The sequence below is a fragment of the Pantherophis guttatus genome, chromosome 3, assembly GCF_059756535.1.
Source record: "Pantherophis guttatus breed Tessera chromosome 3, ASM5975653v1, whole genome shotgun sequence".
Lineage (NCBI taxonomy): Eukaryota > Metazoa > Chordata > Lepidosauria > Squamata > Colubridae > Pantherophis > Pantherophis guttatus.
Genome location: NC_142065.1, coordinates 177124776 through 177138159, shown reverse-complemented (window position 1 = coordinate 177138159; position 13384 = coordinate 177124776). Strand labels below are relative to the sequence as shown.

The window sequence follows — 13384 nt, the reverse complement described above, 5'->3', positions numbered from 1 at the left end:
AGATATATTGATACCATACCACCTAAAACTAAGTAAAAATCCATAGAAATATTAACAGATTAAATGTACATCTTGAAATATACTGAACTAAAAGGGCATTTTACATAATAGTGGTAGATTAAATAGGATTAAATAGCCTTTCATCTGATAGTTTTGAATTATTTGTTTCTTTGAAGTAAACTAATAGTATGACAATAGTGACTACTTTATAATTTCTATATATAACAGAAATTATATTTCTATTCTTGTAAAATCTGAATGTGTTACAACATCATTTTAATTATAAATATTATCTTCACCATTGCGTCAAGAAGAAAAATCACCCATTTCAGAAAAGACAATATTTTACTATCCTTCTCTCATCTACCATTGTACTGATGACCATTCTATCATTGTAGTGATTAATAATAGCTATGTGCAGAACTAGAGCCATACTGAAAATCTTGGAACAAAGCAATTGCATACCAGAGGGTACAAAATTATCAGGTATGATTCTGATATGTTCACAATGTACAGAACATATAGGAAATTGTAACTGATAACTTCCTATGTAACATATCCACATTCTATTGCAGCGATGGGGCTTTTAAGAAAATAAAAGTGCGTGAGTTTTTCTGAATTTAAAAGAACAAAATAACAATGAGACCATTGTCCTAATCTAGTAAATAAATTTCTCATCTTAATGGTCAATTATAAGTAACTGACAAATCTAAAGGAGATGCCTTTTACGTTACCAAAAAATAGCTACCCTTGATATTTTGAAGCTTATCCCAGGCATATAAACTGCTCCTAGCTAATTAGAGAAGTTCATTAAGTCTTCTCTTTCATTCATTTTTCTGATTTGATTTGCAAATCAATGTAACACTTTATTTTAATTTGAATGATAAAGTAACATGTACTGCCATATTGCACAAACTACATGTTCCAAATGACTCTTTTAGTAATCTTAATTACTACACTACTTATAAAAGTATTTTGTCCTGTCTTGTAAGTGAGAAGAATTTATTAACAAATAAAGATTGGAAAAAAATATGTCAAAATAAAAATATCCATAAAAGTAAATATGGACTTACGGAGAGTAGAATTTGGATGGCACTATGAATGACCTCTAGGTACTGAAAGTCAATTATGCAACCTGTCACAGAGACATAGGAAATATCATCTATGATCCCAGAAGCTGAAGGGCGCACCACTCTTCGTATGCAGCCTGGCCCATGTTCTCGCCACCAAGATCGATGCATTGAGATGTTAAAGGTCATGAGATCTGTTTCCTAGTAAACAAAACAAAATAAAGCATTTAAAATATCTAATTTTAATGATTTAATATGAAAAATATTCACCAAAGGAAATACATACTGCCACAGTACAGTTTAAAACAATGAAGATGAAAATTGCCTGTAAAAAGAATCTGATCAGTCTCCTTTTGGAAATGTCTCATGTTCTTACAACCTAGACAGATATTTCAGTTTCTATTTCCAAATGTGGCAATAAAGTATTAACTGATCTATAAAATGAACAGAGACAAAATATTTCATCTCTTTCTTGAAACACAGTGAGCTTTGCCAACATTTAGCAAATATGTAGATAATATTCAGAATATCCAAGATAATTCTGAGAGGAAATGTACAATGTTCTTTTTCCATGAATTACTGAAAGCATCTAAAGAATTCTAATTATTTCTTACTACCTCAACACTTTTGTCTACAAATCAAGGAAGGTTAGCGTTAACGAAAAATTTCAAATAAATTATTTCATGGCTTCAAATTCTAATGTACAGCTCATTTTGTCTAGGATTAATCTCAGTGCAGAGATAGCATATCAAACCATAATTAAATCAGGAAACCAAAGGGACAGGGAAAGATATACAGTATATGTCCAGTCGGTTAAAAGAACCCAAGACATTAAAATGCTATAATCTAGGCCTTACAAGGCCTGTAAATTGGATCCGGTTCCCTTTGATTTTTAGATACTCCATAAGGAGGAGAAAAAGCTCTTTTTGTTCAATTGCTGGTACCTAGCCTTTGACTCTTTCTTCGTAAATTTCCTTAGGACACTATTCACCATCCTCTAGGTTTTTATTTTTCTTTACCACCTATTGTGGATATTAAACTTTGCATGTTCATTATTTTTGCGCTCTGTTTTTCTTCCTTCACCCTTATGAGCTGGCTGTTTGAATTGCTTTTACATGTTGCAATATTCAATGTTCCATAGGTGTTATACAAATGATAGAATATGATGATCTGCTGGAATAAAGCCCAATGAGTCTTTCAGAAGTAATGTTGAGATCAGATGGCCTCATTAGAATGATAGATTGAGTCATTAGATACTCATCATTTAACACTGCATGGTAATGCCATTAACAATATCTTGTCCTCCCACCTTATAAGAGTATTATTTGCTTAGATAAGATAGTTTGGTATCAAATTATTCTTAACTCTCACTATTGAAGGGCCAGTAATTTACAGATACAGTAATCTGTATCTACCAATGTGGAAATATTCATTCAAGGAAAATATATATAGTTGATATTTAATATGCAAAATGCAGTTCATCTATTCCTACTTATGATGATTATTTTTACTAACAAATTTGTTGAATCAATTTATGTCAATGAATTACAACGCTCAAGTTGTTTTTCTTGTAAAAGCCCAGGAAATAGGCTCTGTGGTTCCTACTGACTGCAATATAATTTTAGTTACTTATATAAAAGATAGTCATAATGTAGTAACCACTAAAGGAATTGATAGGATTGAAAATGTTCTGGCATTTTTGTTTCTTTATTAATGCTCAGTAGAGATTAGGATTCACCACCCTAAGCAGGAATAGATGTTTTACAAAACATATCATATTTATTCCATATACTCATGAGACTTCTTTAGAACTTAACAAAGAATATACATGATACATCATATATAAATTGTTTCTAAGTTTGACCATGTAGTCAGTTTTAAATCAAATTTAAAAATACTCTAGTCACTTGCACCTGAAAATAAATTGGAGATGCTCTTCAAGGACTAAGAAATTATTCAAACATTTCTATTATATTTCAGGTGCTTTCATGAAGTGAAAACCACATGGGTTTTATTTATTCTGGGTTTCCCTGAAACTGTGCTAATTTAACTCACCACCCCTAATTTGAAGTCTACAATGTGACTGACTGATTGTTAGTTGTTTTGTTCTTAGGGATTCTATAATTTTTTTTTAATGTTGAAAACTTACATTTTTGTGAGTTGGGCATTATATAAACCAATAAATAAATAAATATTTTCTGTACAATAAGCAGAACACAAACTAGTGCAGACATTTGGCCAATACAGAAGATTTCTATAGGAAATGGTTTCTATTCTCACATTCTGTAAATGTTTCAATGTAAGGTACATTATATTTAAGCACAGTGAAAGAAGAAGAGAACATTGAAATAGCCACACATAAGATAGCAATAGCATTTAGGCTTATAACCACTTCATAGTGCTTTTCAGCCATCTCCAAGTAGTTTACACAGTCAGCATTTTGCCCTCAACAATCTGGGTCCTCATTTTACTGATCCCAGAAGGGTGGAAGGCTGAGTCAACCCTGAGCCGTTCAGAATCAAATTTCTAGAATGAGCAGTGAGTTAGCCTGCAGTACTGCATTCTAACCACTGCACCCCTATGAGTCTTGAATAGATGAAATCTATTTCACATAAAATAAAATGTCTGTAGATTTACACAGCAAATAAATTGACATCAAATCTATCAATTGACACATCAGGAGAAATATTCTATTATTTGACATTTATTTATCAAACGCCAAATAAAGATAGTTTGTTACAGAGAATCTACAAAGCAGAATGACAATTTATAGTTTGTTTGTTTTTTTGCTTTAATTTATATGCCCCCTTCGCTGGAGACTCAGGACGGCTTACAATGCATTAAGCAATAGCCTTCATACTTTTGTATATTTATACAAAGTCATCTTATTGCCGTCACAATCTGGGTCCTCATTTCACCTACCTTTGAAAGGATGGAAGGCTGAGTCAACCTTGAGCCTGGTGAGATTTGAACTTGCAGTAATTGCAAGCAGCAGATGTTAATAACAGTGCTTAGTCCACTGTACTACAGGCTCTTAATGTTATCTTGTTATCATTTTCTTCAAATCAGAAAGATTTGCAGCACAAAATAATTATTCCAGTTAAAAAGTGGAAATTAAGAATTATACTATTTTTAAAACATCTTGTGACTTATATAAAAGGTTAACCTTCATTAAAGTGGACACTTAACTAGAATAAAATGATTAATGACAATTTTCAAATGATTTTTGAATTTATTTTTAAACATGCAGGAGAAACTGGGATCATCCAATTACCTTTTTACCAATTACATCAGATAAATGTCCATGATTCCCAAAGGCTAATTAACACAGACGTTTGAAAGGTAAAAGGTTAGTAATAACTATTCTTATTTATGAAGACTTTTAAAAGTAATGGAGACTTGCACTTTTTAAAAGTGAGGAACATATTTAAATGTAAATGCTTGGCAATGAAGTTATCCAGATTTGTAGACAAATAGTCTTAGGAACAGACAAAGGAAATAAGAATATGGAAATAAAATATCATTTTGATTAAATCAATTATGTCCAAACAACTTAGAACTTATTCTTAGGAACTACAAAGGTAGATTTACAAAATAATCTATTCCCAACCTACTCCCTCAGGTTTTCTGAGGTAAATTGAGCACATCCATGATAACAATAATAGAAGTGGAAGGGACTTTGGAATCTTCTAGTCCAATCCCCTCTTCAAGTAGGAAACCCTATGCCATTTTGGATAAATGGCTTTCCAATCTCTTTTCAGAAAATTTCTAGTGAAGTAGCACCCACAACTTCTGTGGGTAAGCCCTTCCCCTGATTAATTGTTCTCCCCTCATATATTTCTCCTTAATTCTAGGTTCGATCTCTCTTCGATAAACTTCCATTGATTACTTCTTGTCCTGCCCTCAAGTGCTTTGAGGAATAGATAAATCTGTGCGACAGCCCCTCAAATATTGGAAGACTGCTATCATGTCAGCCTTAGTCCTTCTTTTGTAAGACTAGACATACCCAGTTCCTACAACTGTTCATCATAGCCCTCAGTCCCCCGATCACCTCTGTTGCTCTTCTTTGCGCTCTTTCTAGAGTCTCAACATCTTTTCGTGTTGTGGTGCCCAAAACTGGATGCAGTATTCCAACAGCGGTCTTACCAGTGAAATGTACAGCAGTACACAATAATCTGCATCTATTAATGCAGCCTAGAACTGCATTGGCTTTTTTCATAGATGCAGCATACTGTTGCCTCATACTTAAGTGGCTGTCCACTAGGATACCTAGATCCCATGCACAGGTGCAGCTGTTGAGCCAAATACCATTTTTTCTATACATGTGCATTTGGTTTTTCTTATCTAAATACAAGATCTTACTTTTCTCACCAATGAAATGCATTTTGTTGGGTAGGTCAAGATCTTTCTGAAACTTGAGCCTATCTTCTAAGGCATTGGCTATTTTCCCCAGTTTGGTATTGTCTCCAAATTTGATGAGTTCTCTTCTATTTCCTCATCTAAATCACTTATGAAGATGATGAAGAGTACTGGCCTAAGACAGAACCATGGGATATTGCACTGCAGCTTCCTTCATATAGTTGTGATATTTAATCTTTTTGTTTAGGAACCAATAATTAACCATTAGGTTAATTTAACAGTGAAGAAGAATATCTGATAGATGAAGAATATAAACATTTATATATCTGAAGAAAATCTTTAAAAGAAAATAGATCATGCAAATAAATAATGATACAGCATTTCATGTGTAATGACTGACAGATGACAAGATTCTATAGTTGAAAAAACTATAAACCATGACATTACCTTTCCTCATAAAGCAGTCAGTAGCTTGGGGGTATCTCTATTTTTCGAATGGCTTTTTAACCAGTATCTCACTTTGCATTCATCTCATGGAAAAGATCCTTGGGATTTATAATTCATACAGCAGCTTGAATTATAATGATGTAGGACTGACCCTATCCTTTATTTTTGCATAAAATTATTTCAGGATGTTATATATATAAATTCAGTCTAAATCTACAGGGATACAGCATCAATACCTCTGCTGAAAACTGCTTGTACGGTATAGCTAAGAAAAAGGGCTTTCTGATGTAAACTTATTACGATTGTTTAACTGGACTAGAAGCACAGATTTGCATTTTCAGCATGACAGTGGATGCTAGCTGGTATACAGATTTGGGTAACAGTGAGCTAACAAATATCTAGTTTGCAATGAGGTTCATTAAATTAGAATTATGAAATTAGAAGAGGAGTTGATCCCACATTCTGCAGAAAATTTAGGAAAGATTCCCAGTTAAGAGATAATTAATAAAACAACAATAAAGATTCATATTATTGCTAACAATAATTTTTTGTACCACAAAGATAAAAAAAGAACCATTTATCACATTTATATTATTTTCTCTACAAATGTTTACATCAACCCGGTTGATGAAATATTCTGGAGAACTCAATACTTTCATAAACTTATGCTATTTCAGTTGATCCTACTAAAGTACTACACAACAATGGATTTTCTATCTTTAACCTGGACCTTAAAGCTTTAAATATTGACTAATACTTTAATCAATAACTTATGCTATTTTTTGCTAGCCACTTTTTAAAGAATAATTGTAATTTTTGCATACTATATTTATTCTGGTAGCAGTATCTGTCTTACTTGTTCAAATAAAATTAAACAGAATTTGCTGCAGTTTGTTAAGTAAAAAATACCTTGCCAAGACAGTATGATGTATGTAATACTTCCTGATAAAACTATTTTAAAAAATAATTCGAACATGAATTTTAGGAGGCAATGCTGGTTTTTCAGCTTTATTTTTTAGGAAAATATTCTCCTAATTTCTGCAAAAGTTCTTAAAATCATTTTTTTTCTTGTACTGAAACTTTGATATAAAAACATGGCAAGGGGATCAAAAGGTTTCTTTTTAGTTTTTGGAAGATTGGACATGATCCTAAGCATTGTCTAATTACTTTCAACTGCTTGTTACAATGAAAGGGAATTCATGCAAGATACATATGTACCAATATGTCTTTTATTCAACAGTTTGAATAGTATTTATTCAATACCATGGAACATAAGTATTTTTGTTAGACTGAACCAGCTTTGTAACTAAGCTTAATATATCTTTTCTTTACATTAGAAGAAATAAGAAAGAATATTGCCGAACTAAGCCACAATAATATTATAAACCTTATAGCTGAGACATATTTCTTGTCTCAAAATTAACTCAAGTGGCTGAAAGTAAATTGTGTAGACTAAAACAATATAGCGCCATACTATAACATTTGGCTTCAGGCTAACAATTTATGCTTTGAAAAATTATAGTCAAAAATTAGTTGAAGACATAACATACTTGAACAGTTCAATTTGAATTATTGATGCAGACTGAGGAGTCTGCCTTAAACAGTACAGTTTGGGCATCACGAGGAGCAGTAAATTGTTAATTATATTATGTCTTGTTGGTAAAGGACACTATGGGAATTTTCTACTTCAGATGTTCAAATAACAGACAGTCCTTGAGCACTCTGTACCTTAACGTTTAGAAAAAACAGAACAAATAATGTGTAATGCTTTCAAGACAACTCCTTGCAGGAAAAAAACTTTGGAACAAAGTAAATGAGAGGTAGATATGAAAATCAATGCCTTTTTCAGTTCTGGATGGTTCTGCTAAAAGCGAAATTATATTTAAATCTAAGGTTTTAATTATTTAGAACTTAAAGCAAAACAGAACCTCTTGCTCTCTTTCAGGTAGCACTACGCCTTGAGCTGATCCCACAATCACCATTGGTATGATACATTTGTGTGGCCAAAACCTTTGAGTTGAGACCATTGTTGTGATTATAATGGAAAGAGGAATGGGTGGGAGGGAGCCTTATTTCTCTTCTCCTTTTAACAGATTTAAAATTTAAAATTCTGGTCACATATCCATGAATCTCTCCATCTTTTTATATGAGAAAAACTATCCTAAAATGATTACTCTTTCAACCTGTCATTTTGGAGACAGTTTGGTATGATCATATGAAGTAACCTTTTCAAACTGTTCTTTGTAAGAAAAAATTCTCCTGTTCACACAATGAAATTGTTATTCTTTTGTGAATTTGTTTTAAAAAGTATAACTAAAAAAGCTCCTACAGAGCTTGTTATGTAGGTAAGAATGTAAGAATTTGGGCGACTAAGTTACTCAGTTACCAATTCGCCCAAATGCCCAGAAGCCTGTCATTTGGCTTCGTCAAACTGATGCTCCAATGCCTTATGGCGCCTTTCTGCATCCTTATCTTTCCCAGATGCTCTTTTGGAAGCCCCAGAAGAAGAAGAAGACTTAGCCCTGGTCAAATTAGGTGTGGCAACAACCTTGGACCGTTTGGAACTCAAGTGCTTAGATTTATGCCCCTTGGGAGGACTGGGCTCATGTTCTATGTCCGAAGACAGGACTGAGTTAGCCATGATAGTCTGGAAGAGCAAGGACTGCGTAATAGAAATGGGGTATTGGTAATACCTGGCCAATCAAGCCAATGCCACTTATCCCTCTGATAACACAAATCCTTTGTAATAAACAACTGCAGTAGCTACTTTTAGTCCCAAGCAGCTGGAACCAGAGTCACTTTAACACGCGTGAGTCAAAGCTGTCCTTTCTCTCTGTGAAGGCCCCCTCAGCGTTGTTAAGGCAGAAGACCAGCAGGAACTCCGTGTGGGAGAAGGCAGGACCACTGAAGCCCACACCGCTCTGCAAGGCTCGGCTTTAACATAAGTCCCAGAGCCTGAGGCAGCTCATTAAGGCGCGAGACTTCAAAAGCCTCCAAAAGCGCCACCATGGCCAAAGCGTAAACAAAATGGCGGGTGCGGGCGGGAAACCACTTCTCAGCACCACCGCAGCCTGCCAAAGCGTCAAAATGGCGCAAAGGTTTAAACTGCCTTCCCAGAGCCATGAAGCAAGTCCCTGGACACAGAGTTTGCCTCGGCTCTGGAGCCACTGCTGAGGATAGGGCTGTGGGTGGTGGTGGTTGTGCCGGCAAGCTGGGGAACCAGCTCACCACCAGCGGCAATCAAAAATACCTGTGGAGTTGCCCCGAAGGGAACAGACCTCCGGAAATCTGCTCGCTGTGAAGTTCTTGGCGGTGGAAGTGATGTGGAGGCCCAGGCATGCTAATCACACAGCCAGCAGCTGAAGAACTGTTGGAGATCCCCTATAAATCCACGCTACACAGCCCTTCCTGTTAAGTCCAAACAACTAATTCCAATTGATCATAATAAGAAAATTAGTAAAAGTAGAAATCCACAAAAAAAAAACCCAACAAAAATAAACCTTAAGAAAAAACTGACAATGTCAGAGAAATCTAACTCAAGTCTCTTCAGCTAGACTGAGTGAAAAGACTGAAGAGCAGGACAGGGGGCAGCTACAACACAAAGGTATAAAAAGGAACAATACACTTGGTAAGGTACCAATCTTGATATGTAGAAGTGTCCCTGGCTGCATACTTGCTGCTTTTGTTGAAGGATTCTCTATCTGGATGAAGGATTCACACAATGCATCTGAGTCGGCAGTGACAGTGAGCTTACCTGTACTTACCAATAGTACTCCACCAGCAGGCATAATAGAGATACAAAACAGCAGAATAGACCCTGTATTATATCCTGACATCAAGGGTACGTAGGGGATTTTCTGTAGACAAGAACCATTGGCCCAGTCTATTTCTATTGTTAGAAAACTAGCAGGAAAACTCACTGTCATTGCCAACTCAGATGCATCTTTGTGAATTGTTCATCCCTGCCACTAACAGTTGAAATAAAATTAGCTGATTAGAAAAAAAAATCAAATCACAGTTTGTTGTTAAAAGTAATAATAAAATTAAAACATTATACTTAAAATGCTTTCAATAGTTGTGAATATTTTAAGAATAGGGTAGAAAACCTGATCTTGTGTGTACATATAGAGAGAAAGTGGTCAAGGATAAGCAACACACACAAGAGACAAACTCACGTAAACATCCACTTTTTTTCTTGTAAATAAAGTGAAGGAAATTGATACTGAAAATGACCATTTTGAAATCAAATCCATAAATCTTAAAGTTGCTAAGACTGGCTTAATGAATGCCACTGAAGTAGAGAGACAAATGAGAAGCACTTATCTATTGTAATATATAAATATTACCAGAAGAAAGGCAAAACAATATGCACTTTATTTTACATTTCAATTGTCTTGGTTTAAGCAATAAATTTCTCCACTGCTTAAACCACGTTGGTGATTATACTGAACACCAGTGTCATAGGTAACACCAGCTTACTTCAGCACTTGAAGTAATTCCATTAAGAAAGAAATTACAGAACCACACTGAAACAATGCATTTGAAAACATTCAAGCCAAATTATTCCTGTATTTTCAAAAGATAATAATAGAATATCTTAAAATGATGTCTTAAAAGATTATGTTATGTTAATTTATTTTTTAGATTTTTAAAAAATTGTTCCTAGTCTGCTCCCTGGAATTTTGTTAAATAATTCAGGTTTCAAAATGAGACTTTTAAAAAGATGTGATACTCTTTTATCATGCAAATAGGATCACAGAATGGCAAGAGGAATTAAACTACTGATTAACCTTCCTTCTCGCCACCAACCCCCCACCAAAAAAAAGAAAGAAAAGAAAAGAAAAATATATCAAAGTTGCTCTGAAAAACCCATTAAATTGCAAATATATTCTCTTTTCTTTTCTTTTTTTTTTGGCAGATGCTGTGGGAAGTTAAAAAAAAGGTATTCAAATGCAGATTCAATAAAAAAAATTATTGAGATTATAGCTATTGGATGGTCTTAAAATCAGTTCAAAGGTTCACTTAAAATACTGCAAAGAAACAAAGGAACAGCTCATTGAATAGGAACTTCTGCTACAGGAACAAAATGAGGATGATTAATTTAATGAATGCAATACTGTATACAGTCTGAACGTTATAGGTGAACCAAGAGTCTTTATTTTGCAATATCTGAATGTGGATGATGAAGATTAAGAAAGCACGTACTGAACACAAATGTTTAACTGACAGTTAACCGAACTGTAAACTGTCAACAAATACGTTGTTTTAAAAATATCACCTTGCCTGTTTTCTTATTGAGAACCTTCATCCTCCAATCAATAATGTAATAGAGCATAATAACATCAAGTGTCCAAATTTATTGAGAAGCATATTAAAATCTATATGTCAGGCTATTTCCATTTTCCTGATCTTCAGTGCAAGAAGCCTTTTATTCAGATTTTATTTTTTTATCCAATTTTGTATCTGCATTATACATTATACATAATGTACAGTTCTAACATATTAAGAAGTAAAGATCTCGTTTGTCCTTATTACAGACCAAGATGCCCAATTTGTTATAGGCTAAAAAACTTGACTTTTGAGTGGCAATCTAAATTCTTGAAAATAAAAATGGAGAATTCTAGGCCTTTAAATTGCCTTTTTCTCCAGGAGCTCATGTCGGGTGACCTCTTGCTGTATCTTGCCCCAACTGACCATCTATCTCAAATATTTCAGCTTCAGGGTAGCACTAATTGCTCAGCTTCTCTGTTTCTGAAGAAGACTTTGCTGTGCTCCAGAGACAAATCTGCCAATCCCCAAATCCTCTAGCTAATAATCCAGAAAACAAATTGAAAGGGAAAAAGTTAGGGATACATCCAATGCCTTATATATCATATATATGTATTCCTATTTTATTTTGGCCCAGATGTGATGAGAACAGCAAAGTAAGACTAATGGTGCAGTATCCCTTATAGCTTTGATTTTGAGCATAGACTAGGTTGAAGCTTTATTAATTCTACTAGCCAGAGCTGACTTCTCTATCTTAAATGCTCCTCCTCCTAAAGGCTTTGCATTTTTCCAGGGGCTCATGCTGGGTGATTTCTTGTATTACACTACTACGGCCAGGAGCCACAGTTGGCAGTCAAAAACTTCAAATTCAGAGTGCCAACAAGTCTTGTTTTAATGTCCTGGTCACTATTCTTTTCTAGAGGGACAATGTTTCTCTTTTCAGTCTTTGGACTAAGAGAAATATAATATCCCTTTTCTTCCTTTTGCATGGCTTCATGTTTCTAATCTTTTGAACCAGGAAGCTGAGTGTAGAAGAAGTGGAATTTCTTCTACTAATAGTACTTTTTTTTGCTGGCAGAAGGACATCAAAGCAGCTCTAGATAGAAGCTTTCAGAAAACGTTGCTGTGAACATCTCATATGGTATTCTCTCTTGTCAAGAAGTCACAAAGAACTGTGTATGCAGCACATAATTAACTTTATATTGGTGGCTTAACTCTGACTTAGTATTGCTATTTCCAAGCTATTTTTTCTATTAGAATTACCGTCATTCAATCATTTATTAACACTCAATTTCATGGACTCTAAATCGCTTTCTGCTATTACTTCTTAATAACTATATTATTCAATTTTATATATGAAAGATTGAGGGGAGGCTGGAAGAGAAAGCAAAGAGAGATAGACCTAAACAATAAAAAGGCAAAGGTTGAATCAATTAACATGTGTACTGGCTTGGGTAATTGTGAGTGTTGAAGTCCACACATTCTGAAGTTGCCAAGTTTGAAAAAACAGTAAATTAACAGTTTGTTTCACAAATGGCAACTTACACCAGGTGGAAAGAAGCCTGAGAAGAAGGCTTCAAAACTTTCAAAAAGATGTTACCTTGATTAACTTACTATTAATGAAGAAGAGGAATTCTTTTTATAGTTTCCAGGATTCGGTGTTTATTCTGAACTAGCATTATAAATACCTTAATAAAATCTGGTAGTTTTTGTTTCCTTGATTTTGATCGTCTGCATGGAACTTAATTATATGCTACATAATATAACATGACAAAATTGTATTAATTTAGAGTCACATTCTACATCTCACCATCTTCTGTCATTATTGTCCCTGGAGTAGTGTAATGCCAATAAAATGTAAAATTGAAAAAATAGAAGCAACTGTTAAAATAGAATATGGGCTATTTCATGTTTCGTGAAATAACTGTGGGTTCCTTGGAGCTTAGCCGTGTTTCACGCATGCATGAAATTCTGAAATGCTATTACTCAACGAGATAGCTACAAAAATTGCTAGGTCTCACCCAATACATTGCATTTTTTAATAGAGGCAGTGATACAAATTCCTTTTAAAAAGTTATTTGGTTTTTGAATATTTAAACTTTACATTTATTACTTTCTCTTTCGTGATCTAAATATTATTGTTGTTACTGCTGCGGGTTTCTTTTACAAATGCATAGTTATAAGATTTGGTAATGTTCGTAGTATGGCTATCAAAGTATATTAACTAAAAAGTTTTCTCT

At 34.1% G+C, this 13384-nt stretch overlaps 1 protein-coding gene across 2 annotated transcripts in view; it reads right to left on the bottom strand.

Annotated features, from left to right (window-relative positions):
* NKAIN3 (sodium/potassium transporting ATPase interacting 3) overlaps window positions 1-13384 on the bottom strand; it is a 133926-nt gene that overhangs the window by 42412 nt on the left and 78130 nt on the right. For both annotated transcript variants that reach the window (XM_034429844.3, XM_087890615.1), the window contains one exon: window positions 1074-1271. In XM_034429844.3, coding sequence (XP_034285735.2) covers window positions 1074-1271 — 198 coding nt within the window. The remainder of the gene's footprint in view (window positions 1-1073; window positions 1272-13384) is intronic.